General features: G+C 37.8%; 2 protein-coding genes and 1 pseudogene across 2 annotated transcripts; all 3 read left to right on the top strand.

Annotated features, from left to right (window-relative positions):
• Window positions 1–10,509: 10,509 nt before the first annotated feature.
• On the top strand, window positions 10,510–11,397 carry LOC116666618 (olfactory receptor 5G3-like). Its single transcript, XM_032490449.1, has one exon. The coding sequence runs from the start codon at window positions 10,585–10,587 to the stop codon at window positions 11,395–11,397; it is 813 nt and encodes a 270-aa protein (XP_032346340.1). The 5' UTR covers window positions 10,510–10,584.
• Window positions 11,398–16,848: 5,451 nt separating this feature from the next.
• Window positions 16,849–17,810, top strand: LOC102520391 (olfactory receptor 5G3-like). Its single transcript, XM_014564126.2, has one exon. It carries the CDS (start codon window positions 16,872–16,874, stop codon window positions 17,808–17,810), a length of 939 nt encoding a protein of 312 aa, XP_014419612.2. The 5' UTR covers window positions 16,849–16,871.
• A 3,480-nt stretch (window positions 17,811–21,290) lies between these two features.
• LOC102520147 lies at window positions 21,291–22,310 on the top strand (annotated as a pseudogene).
• The last annotated feature ends 411 nt before the right edge of the window (window positions 22,311–22,721 follow it).

The raw sequence follows: 22,721 nt of genomic DNA, 5'->3' as shown, positions 1-22,721 counted from the left end.
TGGCTATTGTAAATAGTGCTGCTATGAACGTTGGGGTGAATACATCTTTTTAAAATAGTCTCCTCCAGATATACACCCAAGAGTGGGATGGCTGGATCATATGTTAAGTCTATTTTTAGTTTCTTTAAGGACTGTCCACACTGTTTTCCATAATGGCTGTAATAGGGACATTTAACAAAAATCACACTGACCTCCCCCCAAAATAAGGTTCATCCCTTTACATGAGTTACAGTGTTCACAATGAACACAAAACAACAAAGCTGCCAATTACGAGCAGATGGCTAGGCTCTCTCAAGAGGACCCTCATGCAGGCGGCATGATGTAAGACTGTAGCAGGTGGGCTGTGTGCGGTGAGGCTGACACGATTTCCTGAGGACCTCGACACCTCTGGTTGGGGGAGGATTTGTCTGTAGGCCACAAACCTTAAAATATGCTGTGTTCATCCTCACAAACCCCCAAATAGCAGCGGGTCTTTTAGTTCTATAAATCTCCATCATTGTCGTACTGATGATGTAAAGGTGAACTTCATGTTAAGCGCTTGGGGTCTAGACTTGTACCAGGAGCATCCCTGGCAGGTCATTTTTAACTGGGACGGTGGAGGCTGCAGGTTAACCACAAATTCATGCAGCAGAAGATTTTAGTTGGAGTAATGAACCTCTTAGGGCGGGAACTGGGGCGGGTGGGGGGTGGCTCCTTTATGAGTCTCCTGCTACATTTGCCACTTTAATAGATCAATGATGCCTTTTTATTTTAATGCAGTTTTGTTTTTAACATCTTTCTCATATGTTAATAGGCATTCGTACATCTTTTGTGAACATCTTGCTTTCGAAAAAATTTTTTTCGGTTCTTCAAAGAAAGGAGCTGGCTTTTTCACATTTAGTGACAGCCTATCAAATTCAAATTCAAAGTGCATATTCTCCTCTGTCCTCTCGTTTTCTAGCACTTACAACTTCCAGGAGCCACTCAGTTTTCTGCTTCAGAAGAATTTTCCGTTTCATTTCTCCCATCCCATCACTGACCTCTTTCCCCTGTGCTCCTTCTGTCTGGTCTCTGCCTTCTTCGTGACGAGCTGCTCACAGGACATCTAAGCTCTGGGCCCAGCTCCCTGGAAAGGGGAGTTCATCCTCCACTATGTTTTTTACCCCCCAAGGTTATATTCATACCACTTCTGACTTTTATTATATATTTGCAAATAGGCTATGGCTAAATGCTTTGGGCTGTGGAGCTGAGGAGAGAAGGTTATAAACCTAGATTCTATGACACATCACATACTATTAAATCCCCCTTTCCCCGTCTAGACTGTGAAATCTGTGAAGACAGCAGTCCTTTCTTTTTCATTTGCATGAATTCCACCATCTTCTGGCAAGTCTCTTACAGAAATAGGTACTCATTAAATGCATGATCAAAGAAATCGATGAATTAAGAAATAGCTCTTTAGAAGAAAAGAGTTCTTTCATTTTGAAGAGTTACTGAGTGTTGACTGGCTGGTAACGTATCTCCCAGGTGTGTTTGCATTCCAAATCTTACAGGTGACAAAGCCTTTAGCTTACAAAGTAATGCTGTTGAAATCATGCATATCAAACATTGCCTGACTGTAGGTGAGTCAGGTGATCAGGTGTTTGTATATATATATTCCTAAGTGGGGACACCCGAGACTTTCACAGAGACTTAAAATGATGCCATGTAGATTATTGTGACCATGGATCCACTTTGGCACCTGGAAAGGTCAGTGAACGTTCATCTATTTTAAGCTGGGGTCAATTCTACCCCCAATAAAATATCAATATTATTTTTATTGAGGTCATTTAACATGACACCAGTGTCCCCTATGATCAGCCTGGAACCTTGCCAGCCAATGGTTACATGATCACGAGCCACATTGCTTGTGTGAGACCTGCATTTCCTTATTTATAAAGTAAGAAATAATCTCTGGAGTGCCCTTCAGCTAAATATTTCATGTGGCCATGGATAAATCAATTACCCAAACACACTTGACTAGAAGGGCAAGTGCTTTGTGTGAAATCAGTGAAGTAATCACCTTTCACTGTCTTGACAAATGAAAGAAAAAAGGTGTGGCACGGAGGATTAACAAGTCACCTTTGAACTGGAGAAAAAGTGTGGTTTAACAGATTTTTGGTGGTCAGTTTGTTTGGCCTAAAACCATATTACACCAGATTTGCTTCTCGTTGGAATCAGCTTTACTGGTTGATATCATCCAATTGTCTGATTGCCTGTATGACTGGGAAAGAGACTGCATGGCAGGTTATTGGCCATCATTAAGTCTAGGATGAGGTCAGGTGACCATTTCTTTCCATCTCTGCAGGACAAATGTGAGTGTGTGTGTGTAAGTAAGCTGAACATTCACCAAAGCGGATTCGTTGAGTGTTTGAGTGTTGTCCATGGATGTGAAGTGTCATGAGAGGAAGCTGAGCGATTGCCCAAAGATCTTACAAAACTATTTCCTTCGGACAATTCTAGTCCAGGATCTAGTTAGGTTCTCAAGTTCAGAATCTTGATTTCAAGGGTAATTGGATTGATGGGTTCTTGAACCAACGAATACCTGAAAGCCTCCACAAGACTAAAGCAGAATTCTTATGATTGTAGCACTCGGTGTGTGGTTTCCACGGACAGCAGAGCTCACACGGCTTCATTCATTCAGATTCCCTGGAGAATATCTACATATGTGCGTGTGGGGTGCCATATGCCACTTTGAAACTTGCTTGGTGGGTATGGAAATGAGTAAGGGAGTTGTGGCTAAAATTTGAATATTTAGTGACATCTGGTTAAGCTATCATAAGAATGATATCATTCTTATGATATTCCAGTTTCTTACCCCATATAATACATGTGGATAGGAACTTTCACCCTTAGCCTCTCTTTCTTTCTTTCTTTCTTTTTTTTTTGGTGGTTACATTACTGGCAAATTCCTCTTCTAATGGATGTACTCTGTCTTTAGAAAGGCAATGATTTAATCTTATTTTTGTCCAATGAAACAGGATAGATCTTTCAAAGGTGACTTTGGATTTTTTTTTTTTTTGTTATTGTTCTCAATTATTTTCCACTCACAGTTTTACTCTCATAATGGACAATTCTTTTTATTAAAAAAAAAATTTTTTGGAGAGGAAGAGCTGTGGATATAAGGTAATTTTTTTTCACTTGATAAATACTAGGATTAAATTCTTAATTTAAGTACTCCATTAACTGAATATGAATTATTAAATTAGTAATAGCTAAATCTCAGATGCAGTGATGCTCCTTAATTTCTTAAAAAGTGGTTTTTGCTTTTGGCAAATCAATTAATTAATAATAAGGATTTCAGGAACAAACTGTTTTTAGAAATTCTGTTTTGAGTTGGTAGCAGAGTTCCTAACTAGGGATCTCTGAAGCTTACACAGGCACAGGAGACACTGTGGTGTGGTCAGGGTACTGATGGTCGAGTTTGGATGTTCTGTTGTGTTTTTGAACGGGGAGAGGATAAACGTTTGAAGAGACTGGAAATCAGTTCTGCTGACCTCTTTGTATGTGGATGTACTGCCACCTGTTGGTCATCTCTTGACATTGACCAGGTTTTGAAGGCTGATTCAGTGGATTCTTTCTTGTTGTTGAAGGATAATTAACCTACGATACTACATGAGTTTCAGGGAGACGACATAGTGATTTGACATTTGAAATACATTACTAGATGATGACCACACTAATTCAAGTTACCATACAAAGTTACAATATTATAGTGACTGTGTATTCCCAATGCTGTGCATTACAGCCCCATCATTTACTTATTTTATAACCAGAAGCATGTTCCTCTTAACACCCTTCACCTATTTCACCCAACCGCCCACCCTCCTCTTTTCTGGTAATCATTAGTTTGTTCTCTGTATCTGTGAGTCTGTTCCTGTTTTGGTATGTTATGGTTGTTTGTTTATTTTTAGGTTCAATATGTAAGTGAAATCTTGCAGTATTTGTCTTTCTCTGTTTGGCTTATTACATTCATATTTAAAGTAGGATTCTCTTGGGAGTCATATTGTTGATCTTGCTTTATTCACAACAACAAAAATTTTACCTTTTAATTGGGCTATTTAGAGCATTTATATATAGAGTGATAACTGGTATGCTTGGGCTTAAATCTGTTATCTTGCTTTTTGTTTTCTTTTTGTCTGTTCCTTATTAACTTTTGCCTCATTTTCCTTATTTCCTTGCATCAGTCTTTGGTTGAAATCTGCCCCTGGGGAATGTTCATTTTTGGGGCACATCTGGCTTGGTGGTGGTGGAGAAGCTGAGGAAAGACAAATCCTGAAATAAAGAATTGCAGGTGGTGGCAGTGAAATTTGGCTGGTTTGTATGGAAATGATAAGGGTGAGGCTCAAACGGAGTCTGCCGTGCTGACCAGTGGGAGCGTGGGAAGCAGGGTGTGTCCTACACTTTCTGTAGTGCCTGAAATTTATCTCAGATGCGACTTTAAAACCTTCTTGCTGGCTAAAAAGTGGAGAAGTGTTCTCAAAGTGTGGCAGGAGTGCCCAGTAAGTCGTAAAGGCCCATTTTAAATTTTGTCCCAGTTTAGGAGAAACTACAAATATGTCTTAAATAAACAGCTGGGAATATTAGGATACGGTCTAGTTTCATTTATCACGTCGGTGGCGCCAGCTTTATAACTGCTACTTGGCTGCGTACCAGGGAGTAGATACTGGACACAAAAGGGATTACATAGCAAAGAATTAAAGATGGTGATGTGACATGGGACATCAAGAATTAGAAGGTCTGCAAGCTAGGACCTCTGAGTCTACCGACACCTGCATCATACCTGTTGAAATGCATCTGCAATTTCCAGAAAAGTAAATTTCTTGCTTAGTGTCTGGTGGCTTACATGTCCCATTTATTTTTGATAAAACTATAGGAAGAAAGTAAAATTTTGAGCTTTAGAGGTCAAGACATGAGCAAGCATTAGATTTGGAAGTAATTTCTTAGTCAGATCATAGTACTATGCATGTTATTTTTTATTATGTTTTTTCAATTAATAAATATATGAATATCTATCTCTTCATCTGATTAAATATATTCCTTTCAACATAATTTTCAGTGTTTTTCTCCACTTATAAAGTATGATTGCACGTAGTACAAAATTTAAATTACATAACACCAAATGTAAATAAATGTTAAGTTTCCCATCTACTCCAAACAGATTCTTATGAAGATATTTAAAACATTTTATAAATTGAAGTACAGTTTATAATGTGTGTTCATTTCTTGTGTACAATAGTGATCCAGTTATGCATATATATATTCCTTTTCATAGTCGTTTTCATTATGGGCTGTTATAAGATGTTGTGTAGAGTTTCCTGTGCTGTACAGTAGGACCTTGTTGCTGATCTAATTTGTATATAGTGGTCTCTGCAAACCCTGAACTCCCCATTTATCTCTCCATCCTCCCCCATTTTTTCCACCCTGGGGACCATAAATTTGTTTTCTATGTCTGTGAGTCTGTCTCTGTCTTGTAAATAACTTCATTTGGTGTACTTTTAAAAAAGATTCCAAATAAAAATGGTATCATATGGTATTTTTCTTTCTCTTTCTAGCTTACTTCACTTAGTATGACGATCTCTAGTTCCATCCCTATTGGTGCAAATGCCATTATTTTTTCTTTTTTAATGACTGATACGATTCTGGTGTGTGTGTGTGTGTGTGTGTGTGTGTGTGTGTACATATACACACAACTTTTTATCCAGTCATCAGTTGATGGACATTTAGGTTGCCTCCATGTCTTGGCTATTGTAAATAGTGCTGCTATGAACGTTGGGGTGCATGTATCTTTTCAAATTAGAGTTCTCGGATATATATGCTTTTGCTTTTTGCTTGACATAGGATAAATCTATTTTCAGTTTTTTAAGGAATCTCCATACTGTTTCCCATAACAGCTGCATCAAACTACATTCCCACCAACAGGGTAGGAGGGTCCCCCTTTCTCCACACCCTCTCCAGCATTTCTCACTTGTGGATTTTTTAATGATGACCATTCTGACCTGTGTGAGGTGATACCTCATGGGAGTTTTGATTTGCATTTCTCTGATAATTAGTGATATTGAGCCTTTTTTTCATGTGCCTGTTGACCATTTGTATGTCTCCATTGCAGAAATGTCTATTTAGAGCTCCTGCCGAATTCTGATTGGGTTGTTTGTCTTTTGGTTATTGAGTTGTATGAGCTCTTTGTATATTCTGGAAATTAAGGCCTTGTCAGTCGCATCATTTGTAAATATTTTCTTCCATTCTGTAAGTTGTGTTTTCATTTTGTTTATGGTTTCCTTGGCTGTGCAAATCTTATAAATTTATAGTCTTGTGTCTTGTTTAGTCATTAACCCATTTTGAGTTTAGTTTTTTGTGTATGGTGTGAGAGAGTGTTCTAGTTTTATTGATTTACATGTAGCTGTTCTGCTATGTTTTCCCTTAGCAGTTTTATAGTATCTGGTCTTTCTTACATTTAGGTCTTTAATCCATTTTGAGTTTTTGAATATGGTGTTAGGGAATGTTCTAATTTTGTTCGTTTACGTGTAGTTGTCCAGTTTTCCCAGCACCACTTATTGAAGAGACTGTCTTTTCTCCATCATATATTCTTGTTTCCTTTGTTGTGGATAAGTTGACTGTAAGTGTGTAGTTTTATTGCTGGACTTCTGTTCCATCGAGCTATATTGTCTGTTTTTATGCCAGTTAGATACCATTTTGATTACTGTAGCTTTGTGGTATAGTTTGAAGTCAAGGAGTGTGATTCCTCCAGCTCTGGTCTTCTTTCTCAAGATTGTTTTGGATATTTGGGGTCTTTTGTGTTTCCATACAAATTTTAAATTTTTTTCTTCCTCTTCTGTGAAAAATGTCAATGGTAATTTTACAGGGATTGCACTGAATCTGTATATTGCCTTGGGTAGTATGGCCATTTTAACAATATTAATTCTTCCAGTCAAGAGCATGGGATATCTTCCCATTTCTTTAAATCATCTTTAATTTTCTTAATATTTTATAGTTCTCTGCGTATGTCTTTTACCTCTTTGGTCAGGTTTATTCCTAAGTATTTATTTTTCATGCAGAGTCTTTCGTGTTTTCTGTGCATAGTAACATGTCACCTGCACATAGTTTTGTTAATGGAATACTTCTTCCTGTTGTTTTCCATTTCTTTTCTTGTAGGTTTAATGATGTGCCATTTTTAAGAATCTGCTTTTGTTGTTTTCTCATTGCTTTTAAGTGGTTTTAAGACAAATAACAGGTATAAACACTTTTTTCCTGGCATCTTTAATCAAAAGTAGATAGCATCATTTTATCTGCTAAATATGAACCATTATGAATTATGTAGGTTTTATGGACTTGTTTTCCACTAATTCAACAAATATGGACACAACACCAATTATTGATGAACTTTTGAGAAAGATATTTAATAGGGGTTAAAAACGAGCTAGCAGTGAAATGTTATGGAGGTTGATAGAATGAGTTATCAGATCTTCTTGATGGGATGAACAATTAGGTTCTCGGAGAAGCCGGTGACTGAGACGGTTCACCCTCTGTCATCACACTCTGCATTTCTTCTCTCTCTTGTGACCCTTCTCTCCCAGACAACTGCCTTGACTTAGCTTCCTTGCTTCTGTTCATCTTATTAGCACTGCCTAGAATGCCTTTCCCCTTAATTTCAGTTTATCTAAATTAAACTTATCTTTTCAGACCTTTTCTTCTTTGAACATTTCCTCATATATTCAAGCTGACAATCATCTGTCATACTTCAGGTGTCCGGTGACTGTTTTTTCATTTTTGCCTCGAGATAAGAAAATGCTGCTTTGAATTGATGTTTTCTTTTTTTATCAGATACTGTCTAATTTTGGAGATTAAGAGAATGAGGCACAGAGAGATTTAAAAATTCTCTCAAAGTGACACAGCCAGTAAGTGATGAAATTAAGGTTTGTAGGCAACGTGGATCCAGAAACTAGGCAGCAGATGACATCCTCCCAGTTGGTGCTGGGTTCTCAACGCATCGCTCCCCACTCATAGAAAAGAGAGCCCTCTTTTGACGATGGAGGATCCTAAAGTGGGAAAAACCACTGTTTTCTTAGCAGTCTTCTCTTTGAGAAAAGATACAGTTGGTAAATAACACTTGGTCCAAATGCCACTGAGATCATGTTAACTTTGTCCCTCCAGGTGTAAGCTCTTGAGGTTTTAGTTCTTTGGGGACCTGGCTCTAAATCATTGAAAACTCCAAAAGAAAAAGTCCCTTATTCTGTGCAACATGTGAATCAATGTGCAGGTCAAAGAGTATCTCTTTACTCCCAAGATGTTCAAGATGAGGGATTTGCCTTCTTCGCCAATTACCTAGAAAATCTAAGAAATCTCCTTAAAAAAATTTGCCACCATGAGGGAAGCTGAAAATTCCATCCTTATGTCTAGAAAATGGTTATTTCCCTTGAAGCAGTTTATGGAGATACACAAAGGATATCCTTAGAGAAGTGAGGACATTGCATTTTGGATACTATGAAGTTTTTGAAATATGGTGGAGAAGCAGCAGGATGAGTTTGCACTCTGGGAAGGTAACATCCCCCTCCTCAGCCCAGGTTCTCTAAAGAGAGCAGACTGGCATTTTGTTAACATCCTTATGAGAGTAAGTAACTGGTCTTTTTGGTGATTTTTTTCTGAACTGATTTTCTTATTTACTTCTTTTTGACATAGAGACACTGTGATGTCCTTAAGGAATGCTGAAGTCATAGAATGTTAGCTATGAAAGCGGCATAGAGATAATCCTGCTGAAAGGGACTTTCATTTAAATAAATTAATAGTGGCTTGACCAAAGACCGGAAGCAGGCTGTGCAGCCCCCTACCTCCACACAGCTATACTGGCATATTTGGATGGACAAAAACGAAAATATTCATGCAATGGATAAGGCTTCATATCTAAGCCTAGAATTTTCTTTGTGCTGAAAATACACTCCATGTAGCATTAAGCAAATGATCATGATAATGGTAAATATCATAAATCAAATGGATATATTCACTATTTTTACATAGATTAAGCTCCACATGTAATTACTATATAATTCAACAGTGGTATATTGCTTTAAAATTTTTTAAATTGAAGTATAGTTATTTACAGTGTTTCAGGTGTACCGCATTGTGATTCAGTTACATATATGATCTCCTTTTATAGATCCTTTCTATTATAGGTAGTTACAAGGTATTGAATATAGTGCCCTGTGCTGTACAGCAGATCCTTGTGTTTTATCTCTTTTATATACAGTAGTGTGTATCTGTTGACCCCAAATTCCTAATTTAATTCCTCCTCCCATTTCCCCCTTTGGTAACTATCAGTTTGTTTTCTGTATCTGTGAGTTTATTTCTGTTTTATAAATAAGTTAATTTGTATAATTTTTCAGACTCCAAATATAAGGGATACCATAAGATATTTGTCTTTGTCTGACTTAAGAGTAATATATTGCTTCCATTTTACTGAAAGAAGACATTCAGTGATAATAAATGTTGCTTGAAAGTATTTTTTCACAAAAAATGTCCTACATAGTGATCTTCCCTTAGGAATTTAAAACAGTTGACTTTTTTCTTCCTTGCTAGTGAGTCAGAAATAACATATTCTTGAATGTGTTCTCTGCATAAAATGTTATGCATTCGACATTTTACATATATTATTACTATAATTGATATTGCCTGACAGATTTCAGGATAAGTGCCCTGAAAGTAGTTTTTATGAAATATGGACAATCACGTAAAGTAATTCCACGTTATTTTGGTGCACAATTTTGTACACAATTTCCATGACATGTTGCTGTCCAACATTTACCAGATCACTTCATCTTACAGGCACAGCCTCCTCATTCCCTCTGTGGCATCATATCATTTTATATGAGTAACGTCTGTCATTTGTGTGTGTTATCATTTCCACATCTTTTTACAACTGGGAGTAGGGAACAGACTGAAAAACACACATGTGAATTGTGTCTTAATAATATTACAATGGTATTGGTCATTCTGTAAGATCAAGAACTCCCCTGGTTAGTCTTTCCCAGATGTCATATGTTAGGATCTGAATATCTCATTGGTTTTAAAATATTCCCAGTAAGGTCTTCCAGCTGTTTCTTTTTTTTTTTTTTTTAATCCCATCATACAGTAAGATGAAACTCGGGGAGTAGTTCATGTACAAACTTATCACTTGAAGAAGGTTTAGATAATAGAGCTGGACTCTTGATGGGAGAGAGCAAACGTCAAGGGTGAATATCCAAGTTGACACAGGATCTTTGCATCAACTGTCCTGACCTAGTATCTAGGAATATTATCTTCGAGCTTGACATTATTTCACTACTTTTCTATAACAAGCCTGTTTAAAATATTGTTATTGAATTAAAATATTATTTGTTACTCTTAGTAATATATTTTTAAATAATAAAATGTTTCTCTTTCTTATCAACAAATTACAGATGATCAATAGAAGATAAGAATCAGACAGCAGTGACTGAATTCCTTTTCTTGGGCCTCACAGATCATCTCCACTTGTAGATTGTCCTCTTTGTCATTTTTCTCTTTGTCTATCTTGTCACCCTGGGGAGTAATTTGGGGATGATCACTCTCATATGGATCGATCCCAGACTTCACACGCCTATGTACTTTTTTCTCAACCACTTGTCCTTTGTAGACACGTTTTCCTCTTCTTCCATTGCCCCCAAGATGCTGTGTGATATCTTTGTAGAAAAAAAAGGCATCTCTTTCATGGGCTGTGCTGCACAGATGTGGTTCTTTGGTCTTTTTGTGGCAACTGAGTGTTTGCTCTTGGCTTCCATGGCATATGATCGGTATGTGGCCATCTGCAAGCCCTTGCTGTACACCCTCATTATGTCCCAGAGGGTCTGTGTGCAGCTGGTTGTGGGCCCTTATGCTGTGGGTCTTCTAAGCACCATGACTCATACAGTTTTCACTTTTTGCTTACCCTTCTGTGGTCCAAATAGCATCAATCACTTTTTCTGTGATATTTCACCACTGCTTTCCCTAGCGTGTGCTGACACCTGGATCAATAAGTTGGTGCTTTTCATCTTAGCGGGAGCCATAGGAGTTCTCAGTGGCCTGATCATCATGGTCTCCTATGTTTGCATCCTGGTGGCCGTGCTGAGGATCCAGACTGCTGATGGGAGGAGGAAAGCCTTCTCCACGTGTTCTTCTCACCTGGCAGTTGTCTCCATCCTCTATGGGACTCTTTTCTTCACTTATGTCCGACCTAGCTCAAGTTCCCCCCTAGATGTGAACAAAGTGATTTCTCTGTTTTATACTGTGGTAACCCCCATGTTGAACCCCCTGATCTACAGCTTGAGGAACAAGGAGGTGAAAAATGCATTCAGTAGGAAGTTTGAAAGGAAAAGTTCTCTAATAGGTAGGTAAAGTAGAACTCTATTTGTGCAGTACTATAGTTGTTCGTGCAGAATGTATAGTAAGAAGAACACTAGGGGGGAATTAGAATCTGTATGTGAGTCCTGACTCTGCCTATCCAAGATGACTTGAAGAATAGAGTGGTTCTCAAGTATTTTTCTGCTCCAGTCTTGTTCTCTGTGACATGAGGGGGATTTCCAAGTAATTTAGAAATGAGATGATAATATAAAAGAAAACTTCACTGAATATTTGTACAATTGTGAATGAATGAATAGCATTTAATCTGGACATGAAAACTAAAAGTTTTAATGGAAAACTTAAAGTAACACAATCAGTATTAAAAGACAGTAATAAGACAAGGGAAAATGTGCCAAACAATGAGATAATATTCCTAATATTCAAAGAACAGTCTAAAATTCATAATCAAAAGGAAAACAACAGATAAACAAACAAAGAAGAGGCAATTCACAAAAGTGGGAATGCAAATTGCCAAATGGAGAAAATGTTCAACACCATGATTGGTCAGTTAAATGAAACAATATTAAAATGCCAGTGCAGTGCCTGAATGGTTTCATTGATGGTGACGTTCTTAGTTGACTATGCACACTCATTTTTTTTTTCTTGCTGATAGGAAGAATCACTCTATTTCCACAGAGCAATTTGATAGTTTCCATTTGAAATAAGTCCATGGCATTTGACCCACAAATCCCTCCATGAGAAATAAGACTACAGAAATATAAATGCCAATGCCTCAGATTCCATGTATTTCAGTTTTATGTGTAGTAGCAAAGAAAAATGGACAAAATAACGTGAATATCCATCACTGAAGAAAAGTACACTTCTTTTCAGTAAAATTTTCTGCAGCAAATGAAGACTGAATTAGGATCAACTGAGGTGGAGAGAACTATTATATCCAGTCTACTGTTAGTTGAAGAAAAAAAATCAGGTTGAAGATCAAGTTGTAGCTCTGATCGTTAAGAAAAAGATCAAAACCTATATAATGATTAAAATGTACGTGTATCTGCAAGTGTAAGTGAGCACTGGGAAAGCTGTAAATGGTATATAATGACTGCTGACGATGGTTATTTCAGTGGGAGTTGCATTGGAAGTAGGAAAAGAGAGCTTTTATTCAAACACATCTGAATTGTGGCTGGTCCTGCTTGGGCTCGATAAGTTGTACCATTTTCATCGTATGATAGCGTGCTGCTCTGCCTGTCTGACTTTATTACTGGAGGATCTGGCAAGACACAGCTTCTGATGGCTGGCTGGAAGCATCCTCCCATGATGCCCCTTGTGCAAGTGTTCCCTCTTCTTCAGGGCCCAGAAACAGACCAGGACAGGAGCACTTCCTCAAGAGCCATAACGTTCTCTGTTGTAAATGGCATAGAATTGCTCTTAAGGCCCCAGGACCTGCATTTTTCTCCCCTGGAAGCTTGTATGCAGTAATGCTCCAACCTGCTTCTTTTCCCAGTATACAGCTTTGACCACAAAGTCTGTTGGATCCTGTGGCCCACGTGGCAGGACTGCTTGTGGTGCATCTGGGTCCTGCTGCAGAGCTGTGGCTGCCCTGCATCCCACGCACCACCGGCAGCCTTCTCTGCCACTCAGTATACAGGCTGGAGAACTAGTCCTAGCTGCCCCCAAAACCGCAAGAAGGCTCCCAGCACACTCTGGTTCTTTCTTAATGAATTTTACTTTGGAGGAGGTGTTAGCATGTCCTTAACTCCTGGGCCTGTAAAAACTTCCCCAATGTGTCTAGTTCCTGAATCTCAGTTGGGTTCCTCTCCCACCCTCTGGACCACATGTGTTTTATCAAGGCCTCCAATGTTGAAGCAACTGCTTGTGTAACCTGCTCTGTTAGTATGATGCTGTCAGTGTGGTGGATGCTAAGTATTGTATCCTCTGAGTGTAAGTGGATAGGGGACCAGATATCCACAGACTATGTTAAAAAGGGCAGGAGAGTTAACATAGAGTTTTGGCAAAACTGCAAATGAATATTACTTCTCTCTTCTTCAGAGATACCAATTGTGTGTTAGATCTTCCCTTCTGCCTTATTAATCATTTTCTCTCTAAATATTCGGAAGTTGCAGTTTAAATTTAAGTTTTATTTTTAAAATCTTCTAATGTCTTCTGTAATTGAAAGTCGTGTCTGTACTCCTGTGTTTTGTTACATGTGACTGACAGTTTCGACGTTGTTGCCTTTCCTGGGCTCAGCCGGCTTATTTCCTATCCCCAGATGTGATTTTGCTGTTGCTTTTGTCAACCATGCTCTTTCACAGAATACATGCTTTGATTTTTAAAAATGTAATAAAGAATTATTTTCCCATAATTATTTTTGTTAATAGAATGCTTTGTTTGCCCTGTTAATTTTTATATTCCTTTTAGGTAGATTTAACAAAGTGTCATTTGTTTGTTTCAATTTGTTTATGTTGTTTTCTCTTTGCTTTTAAGTAGTTTTTAAGAAGAATAACAGGTGAAAATGCTTTTCCCCTGACATCTTTATTCAAAATGCATAGAGAATAGTTTTACCTGCTAAACATAAACCAATATTAACATCTAGTTCTATGTGTTTGTTTTCCACTGATTCAGCAAATTCATGCACAACACCAAGTATTGGACAGACTTGAGAGAGATGCTTAATAGAGGTTAAAAATGGGCTGGCCTTGAAGTGTTTTGGGGATTGATAGAATGAGTTATCAGCTCTTCTTGGTGGGATAAACAGGTTCTCACAGAAGCTGATAACTGAGATAGTTCACCCTCTGTCATCGACTCTGCATTTCTTCTTTCTCATGTGACCCTTCTCTCCCAGACAACTGCCTTCACTTAGTTTCTGCTTCCTTGCTTCTGTTCATCTCATTAGCACTGCTCGAATGCCTTTCCCTTTAACCTCAGTTTCTCTAAATTAAACTTATCTTGTCAGAAAAATTTCTTGTTGGACAATTTTCCCAAATATTCAAGATGACAGTGATCTGTCATACCTTACGAGTTCGGTGACTTTTTAAATTTTTGCCTAGAGATGAGAAAATGCTACTTTGAACTGATTCATATATATATATATATATGTACATATATCTAGATATTGTCTCCTCAACTGTGTTAAACAGATCTCTTATCCTAAGTGACTAATGAACACTGATTCTGCGCTGGGCACTTTTTTTTAATACTTTAAATTTATTACATCATTAATTCCTTGTAAAATCTTTGTGAGCTAGAAAGCATTTTTCTTGATTTAAGGGATTAAGAGAGTGAGGCACAGAGAATTTAAAAACTTGCTCAAAGTGACACAGCCAGTAAGTGATAAAATTTAGATTTATACCCAGACAATGTGGCTTCAGAATCTAGACAGGAATCTACTTCATCTCAGCTGGTGCTGAGTGCTCAGTGCATCACCCTCCACTTATAGAAAAGAGAGCTCTCTTCTGGCAAATAGGATTCCAATGTGGGGAAAAACCCACATTGTTTTCTTAAGAATCTTCTCTTTGAAAAAGATACAGTTTGGAAATAAGACATGGTCCAAATGCCACCGAGATCATGTAAATTTGTTAATTTTGTCCCTGTAGGTGAAAGCTCTTGAGGTTTTAGTTCCTTGGGGACCTGAATCTAAATATTGAAAACTCCAAAGAAAAAGTCCCTTACTCTGTGCAGCATGTGAATCACTGTGCAGGTCAAATAGTATCTCTTTACTCCAGGATGTTCAAGATGAGGGATTTGTCTTCTTCACCAAATACCTAGAAAACCATGCCTCTTAGAAAAGGTTGCCATCATGAGGGAAGTTGAAAGTTCCGTCTTTATTTCTAGATAATGATTATTTCCCCTGAAGCACTTCAAGGAGCTCCATGAAGGCTATCCTTAAAGAAGTGAGTACATTGCATTTTGGATACTATGAAGTTTTTGAAATATGGCGGAGAAACATTAGGATGAGTTTGAATTTTGGGAATACAAGCCATCCCCTAGTCCTGGTTCTCTAAAGAGAGCAGACTGGCATTTTGTTCACATCCTTATGAGACTAAGCAACTGCTTTTTGTGACTTTCTCTGAAATGATTTTCTTGTTTATTTCTTTTTGACATTGAGATATTGCAATGCCTGTATGGAATTCTAGAGTTACAGATGTTAGCTATGAAAGTGGCATCCTCTTTGTTTTATGGAAGACTTAAATGACTCACATTCTAATTAGTTAATTAATTAATTAATTAATACTAGTTGGATCAAAACCAGAAGCAGTCTGTTCAGCCCCCTACTTTCACGCACTTATACTGGCATATTTGGATGGACAAAAACACTCCTGCATTATAGCTCCTAATCTAAGCCTAGAATTGTCTTTGTGACTGCTGAAAAGCTACTCTACATAGCATTAAGCAAGTAATCATGATACTGATAAATAATCATAAATCAAATAGATGCAGCCACCATTTTTTTCATTTATTGAGCTCCACATGTAATTACCAGATGATTCAAAGTAGTCATTGCTTTTGTTTTACCTAAAAAGACATTATTGTAGTGATAATAAGCATTTTTTAAATCAGATTTTTTTTTGTATGTAAATTATCTACCTAGTGATCTTCTCTTAGGAATTTGAAACAGCTTGATTTTTTTTCTTCCCTGACTGAATCAGAAAGTAACATATTTTGAATGCGTTCCCTGGGTAAAGCATTATGCATTTTACATATATGATTACTATAATTGATAATGCCTCACAGATTTCATGATAAGTGCCCTAAAACGTGGTTTATATGAAATATGGGCAATCACATAAAGTCATTCCATGTTATTTGGTGCACAGGATGCTTAGCTTTGTACACAATTTCCATGACGGGTTGCTGTCCAGCATTTGCCAGGTCACTCAATCTTACAGGCATGGCCTCCCTGTTCCCTCTGTGGCTTCACATCATTTTATATGAGTAACCCCTTTGTCATTTGTGTATATTGTCCTTTCCACAGCTTTTTACAGATGGGAGTAGGGAATGGACTGAAAAACCCACATGTGAATTGTGTCCTAATAACATTAGAAAGGTACAGATCATTCGGTATGATCAAGAACTCCCCTGGTTAGTCTTTCCCAGATGTCATATGTTAGGATCTGAATATCTCGTTGGTTTCACAGTATTCCCAGTAAGTCTTCCAGCTGTGTGTGTGTGTGTGTGTGTGTGTGTGTGTGTGTGGTTTTTTTAAACATACCATACAGTTAAGATGAACCTGGGGAGTAGTTCATGCACAGACTTATAACTTGAAGGAGTTTTAGGTAAAAGAGTTGGACTCTTGACGGGACAGAGCAAACATCAAGGGTGAATATCCAGGTAACACAGGATCTTTTCACAAATTGCCCTGACCTAGTATCTAGGAATATTATCTTCCGTTTCAACACTATTGCAATAATTGTCTGTTACAGACCTGTATGAGATGCTCAGTTACTGGATTAAAATAATATTTGTAACTCTTAAAAATAGTTTTTTCAAAATAAATGTTTTTCTTAGATTACGGATGATCAATGGAAGATAAGAATCAGACAGCAGTGGCTGAATTCCTTTTCTTGGGCCTCACAGATCATCTCCACCTGCAGATTGTCCTCTTTGTCATTTTTCTCTTTGTCTATCTTGTCACCCTGGGGGGCAACTTGGGCATGATCACTCTCATATGGATCGATCCCAGACTCCACACACCTATGTACTTTTTTCTCAACCACTTGTCCTTTGTAGACATGTTTTCCTCTTCTTCCATTGCCCCCAAGATGCTGTGTGATATCTTTGTAGAAAAAAAAGGCAACTCTTTCATGGGTTGTGCTGCACAGATGTGGTTCTTTGGTCTTTTTGTGGCAACTGAGTGTTTGCTCTTGGCTTCCATGGCATATGATCGGTATGTGGCCATCTGCAAGCCCTTGCTGTACACCCTCATTATGTCCCAGAGGGTCTGTGTGCAGCTGGTTGTGGGCCCTTATGCTGTGGGTCTTCTAAGCACCATGACTCATACAGTTTTCACTTTTTGCTTACCCTTCTGTGGTCCAAATAGCATCAATCACTTTTTCTGTGATATTTCACCACTGCTTTCCCTAGCGTGTGCAGACACCTGGATCAATAAGTTAGTGCTTTTCATCTTAGCGGGAGCCATAGGAGTTCTCAGTGGCCTGATCATCATGGTCTCCTATGTTTGCATCCTGGTGGCCGTGCTGAGGATCCAGACTGCTGATGGGAGGAGGAAAGCCTTCTCCACGTGTTCTTCTCACCTGGCAGTTGTCTCCATCCTCTATGGGACTCTTTTCTTCACTTATGTCCAACCTAGCTCAAGTTCCTCCCTAGATATGAATAAAGTGATTTCTCTGTTTTATACTGTGGTAACCCCCATGTTGAACCCCCTGATCTACAGCTTGAGGAACAAAGAGGTGAAAAATGCATTCAGTAGGAAGTTTGAAAGGAAAAAAAAATTTAAATAGATAAAATAGAATTCTAATTGTGTTGCACCACTCATGTTAATTCAGTTATGTGTGTTCAAGGGAAGAGACACATGTCTCATTCCCCTTAGTTCCTGGGTCTGCTAGTTTCAAGGTCATTCATATACTAGACATATTGTTTATATTGTTGTTCTTCAGTCTTCTCCTTGGCAAAATGATGGGGAATATAAAACACTTTACATACATGTTGAAAGTAGAAATGTAAGAGATGCCAGAAGAGGGTCCAGGAGAACATTTATCTCTTCTTACATGTGAGAAGACATTTTATTCCAGCCCAGAAAGGCAAACATTGTAAGAAAAAGATCAACAAAGTTCATCCATAAAGGTTTCATAAACCTTGATAAAAGCTGAACTGTGGAAAGTGAGAGAACAGCTGTAGAACAAGTGACTCACAATGAGTTAGTGTCCCAACAGGAAAGCGTTGGAACATATGTATACATATGTATGAAACACAGTAGAGAAATAACCACCAAATGAATGGGCAATGACATAACTAATTGCAAATGGCCCAAAGCATAAATATATATAAAAAAACTACTCAACTTTTCAGTTGCTTAAGTAAATGAAATGAAAATGCAATCCTATTCTTTTTTTTCATCTATCAGATTGGGGAACTTTAAACTGATTAAGTGCAATGCTGGTAAGGTCACCGTTTGGGTATTCTACACTTAGCTATAGTGGGTACATTTTCAGAAAGTAATTTCATGATTTCTATTAAAATGCACTTGATCTTTGACCTAGCTGTCTTACATTCGAAATTCATGCTATAGAAATATAAATACCAGACACAAATGTTGCAGCATCATTTGCAGGGGGGATAAAAGGAAACAGTCTGATTTTGTATCATTAGGAGAAGGAAATCTTCTTCCTATGAATCATTATGCAGCTAATTATAAAAAGAATGATTTAGATAGTTGTGCTTTTGTTTGGAAGAAACTCCCTGATACTATCGTAGGTGAATGGAAAAAAAAAATCCCAAATCAAAGTAAAATCTGCCAAAATGATTACACTTAGTAAAAATAATGTGGGGGCAGTCTATCTACTGTGTAGAATATATTGGTATGCACATTATACAAGATGATGGAGAGAAGTGTGGAAGGCTACAGACCGAACTGTGAACACCGGTTACTTCAGTGGCATGGCCCATTGGAAGCAGGAGGGTAGGGTGGTGGTCCATCCTCATCCGGGTTGTCGAACTTGTTTTATAACAAATACATTTACCTTTGTAATTAAGATTCACTTTTGAAAAGCTGCAATCTGTGTCAAAACTGAATGAATAAATTTATCAGTAGATAAATAAGTTGAGGAGGATGGGTTCAAGGCCTTCTTTGAAGGTTGCTGCTACATTCTAACATTCTCTGACTTCATGAAACACTTCTGAACATTGGTGACTGAAATACTGGTCAAAACCGAGGTGAAATGGAGAGGTTCTCAGCCACTCTGTGCTTCAGTCTCTCACTTTTTCCCTCTAAAGATCTGCATTTTCCTCCACCCCCATAGTCTATAACTTCTATACATAGTGGTATGCTTTCTCTCTTCTAAAACCTCTGAAATGATAGCAGAATGCTAAAAATGACACAATGCAAGTGTGATGAAACTTGAAAGGTATAGTAAATATTACCTTAAATGTATCCATATAATACTAACACTGCTAACTGTCAGTCTTGTAAAATTTTCTAACAACATTTTACTAAGAATTGTTAAAACCTGGGCCTAAGTGTGACAAAGGGAAATGTATTTTTTTCTATTTTTATCTACAGAAGAGCAACAGTTTCTTTCCTAGTAAAATTTTGCCTTAAAGTGCCTCTATTCTGGGTGTTCACTGTGTAACATGCCTCAAACCACAAGTCACCTTTTGAGATGGTCATTTCCTGGTATGATGCCTGAAGTGTTTTCTGTCTTTTTAATTGTTCCTTAAACATTTATGATTTAACATCCATTGAAAGGGGATTGGGAGAAGAACAGTAGGAAGCAAGTGGTAGTTATAAATTTCCTCAATGTCTCTGAGTTCCTTCTCTAAATATATGCAAATATGTGCAAAAATATGCAAAACCAACTGTCCTCTGAAGCTCTAGTTACTGCTGTTCTCATGCCCTAGTGTTTTTTTCTGTCTAGAATACTCTCTGTACCATGGTTACATGGATAACACTGCTTAAGTGTGGCTTCCATTCAGAGGATTAATTACCCTGTCAATACTGCAGCACCATATTCTTTTCCTTCAGACTTTATAAGTGTAACATGGTGCATATTAGGATCATGTTTTTGGTTTTGCTTTGTTTTTATTAGTGAGAAATGTTCCCAGCTGATTCTTCGTATTAGGCATGATGGAAATTCACTTGGAGGTACATTTTTTTTGTTCATCTCATAGATCTGTAAGTGGTTCTCCATATTTTGGAATGAAAGGGTAGGTCCCAATATGAGGAGCAGAGAAATTCTATGTCAGTTAAGGCCTCCACACACTAAAATCCCGATTTACAGTATTGGTGCCTCGGAGGAGGGCATCAATTTTAATGAGATATGGTTTCTCTAGAGATTTTTTTTTTTTTTTTTTTTGCTTCTGGCTTCCTTCAGGATTTTTTCTTTATCTTTGATTTTATGTAGTTTGAAAATTTTATGCTTAGGTATAGTTGTTTGTTTGTTTTTGGCATTTATCCTCCTTGGTGTTCTCTAAGCTTCCTGGATCTATGGTTTGGTGTCTAACATTAATTTGAGGAAATCCCAATCATTATTCTCCAAAACACCTACATTCCTCATATTGTTAGTATATACACTGATTAATCTTGTCAAACTCCATTGAAGTTTTTAGTCCATAAGAAGAGACCAGTTCTTAAATATGGAGTCAGTGTTGCAACCAGTGGAGTATTATCAGAAGCTGGGAAAGAAAAATAATATCTTAAGGATGAAAAGGATACACCAGGAGGTGTTTTGGAGAAGGAGTCACAGAGTAGACACTGCTGTGGACTTTGAATCCTGTTCAAAAACTAGCTTCTTTTGTCTGAGCTTGCACTCCTTCTTAGACTTCAGAAGTTATCCTTTAGATAAAACACTATTTTTCTAGAATCTAAAGGAATTGGCAAGGAAGATACATTCTTAACACCCATCACCTAGAGTGAGAGTGAGAGCTATCAGCCTGAATTCATCAAATTCACATAATACCTTATCTATGAAATGTGTCTTAAAATATCCTCCTTTCAAAAGCAGGGATTTTTAGAAATGTAATCTGGCACCGTTACAGGACTTGCCTTGGATAATCTCCAAAGGGAACTTCTACACCTAAAAAATCTGATTCCCTTCAAAAATTCTGTTTTGATCAAGAAGAAATTGAAAAGCCAGTGAGGTTCAGTGACTTACTCAGTATCACACAGATAGTTAGTAAGTAGTTATGATGACCACCAAGAGGTCGGAAGCAGGCATGTCATCTGTCAGTCTACTCTACGAAATGTAAAAATATAGAAGCTGTATTCATTTTTAAAAAGAAAAAGCCCAATTAGGAATTGATTCAAAAGAAAAATCTTTCTCTTTCTCATTAAAGATTAGATCAGAGAAATGGATAATGGAAATCAAACTTTGGTGATTGAGTTTGTTTTCGTGGGCTTAACAAATCACCTCCAGCACCAGCTTCTTCTTTTCGTGGTATTTCTCTTGGTTTATCTTACCACTCTTCTGGGAAATGTGGGGATAATGACTCTCATTTGGATGGATTCTCGACTCCTCACCCTGATGTACTTATTTCTCAGCCACTTGTCCTTTGTAGATGTCTGCTCCTCTGCTGTCATTGGTCCCAAAATGTTGACTGACATCCTTGTGGAGAAAAAATTCATCTCTTTCTTTCGTTGTGTTGCCCAGATCTGGCTTTTTGGTCCATTTGTAGTGACTGAGTGTTTCCTTCTGGCTTCCGTGGCATATGAGTGGTACATGGCCATCTGTAAGCCCTTGTTGTGCACACTCATGTGTGTCTGTGTGCAGTTGGTGGTAGGGCCTTATGCTGCCATGGGTCTTAAAAGCACCATGATCCACATAACTTTCACCTTTCACCTGCCTTGCTGTGGTCCGAATATCATCAATCACTTCTTCTGTGACCTTCCTGTTCTCTCCCTGGCATGTGCAGACACACAGGTCAGTAAATGTTTACTTTTCATCTTGGCTGGAGCTCTAGGAGTACTCAACGGTGTGATCACCTTGGTCTCCTATGTTTACGTTGGCATCGCCATCCTGAGGATCCGTTCTGCTGATGGGAGGCGGAAAGCCTTTTCCACCTGTTCTTCACATCTGACACCTGTCTCCATCCTTTAGGGGACACTCTTCTTTGTCTATGTACGTTGGAGTTCTAGTTTCTCCCTGAATATTAACAAAGTGGTTTCTGTGTTCTACACAGCTGTGATTCCCGTGTTAAACCCACATACCTACAGCCTAAGAAACAAAGAGATCAAGGATTCATTCAGAAGGACATTTGAAAGGAAGAAATTTCTTTTGAGTAAGTGAACTATGACATCGTTTGTATTATAGATTAAGAAGGTAAATAAATCAGAACATCACTTGTACTAGAGATTGAGAGCTAATATATATGTACAATGGAAAAACTGCAAATTTTCTGTTGAGATTCACTATTACTCTGTGTCATTGATAAGTCACACAATGTCTTTAGGTTACAGTTTTCTCATTTTGTTTTTCTCATTTCTTATTCAGCAGAAATGAATTTTAGAACTTTAAACTCAGATGAGTAGATTACTGAATCCCAAGACTTTAAAAAAGTGTTGTTACTCACATACGCAAAAAAATTTATGACTAGGATATGAGAGTTTCTTTGTTAAATCCTGAATAAATGTTATCATCATAACCAGCGACTTAAAAATACTTCTATTTTGCTTATAATATGTTGAGATCTCATTGTCT

Source organism: Camelus ferus, chromosome 10 (genome assembly GCF_009834535.1).
Source record: "Camelus ferus isolate YT-003-E chromosome 10, BCGSAC_Cfer_1.0, whole genome shotgun sequence".
Taxonomy (NCBI): domain Eukaryota; kingdom Metazoa; phylum Chordata; class Mammalia; order Artiodactyla; family Camelidae; genus Camelus; species Camelus ferus.
The sequence above is the reverse complement of the archived record's forward strand: the minus strand, read 5'-3'. Positions and strand labels throughout refer to the sequence as shown.

Excerpts from the sequence above, each read along its gene's own strand:
- LOC116666618 (XM_032490449.1), top strand. The coding sequence starts at position 10,585 with ATGATCACTCTCATATGGATCGATCCCAGACTTCACACGCCTATGTAC.
- LOC102520391 (XM_014564126.2), top strand. The coding sequence starts at position 16,872 with ATGGAAGATAAGAATCAGACAGCAGTGGCTGAATTCCTTTTCTTGGGC.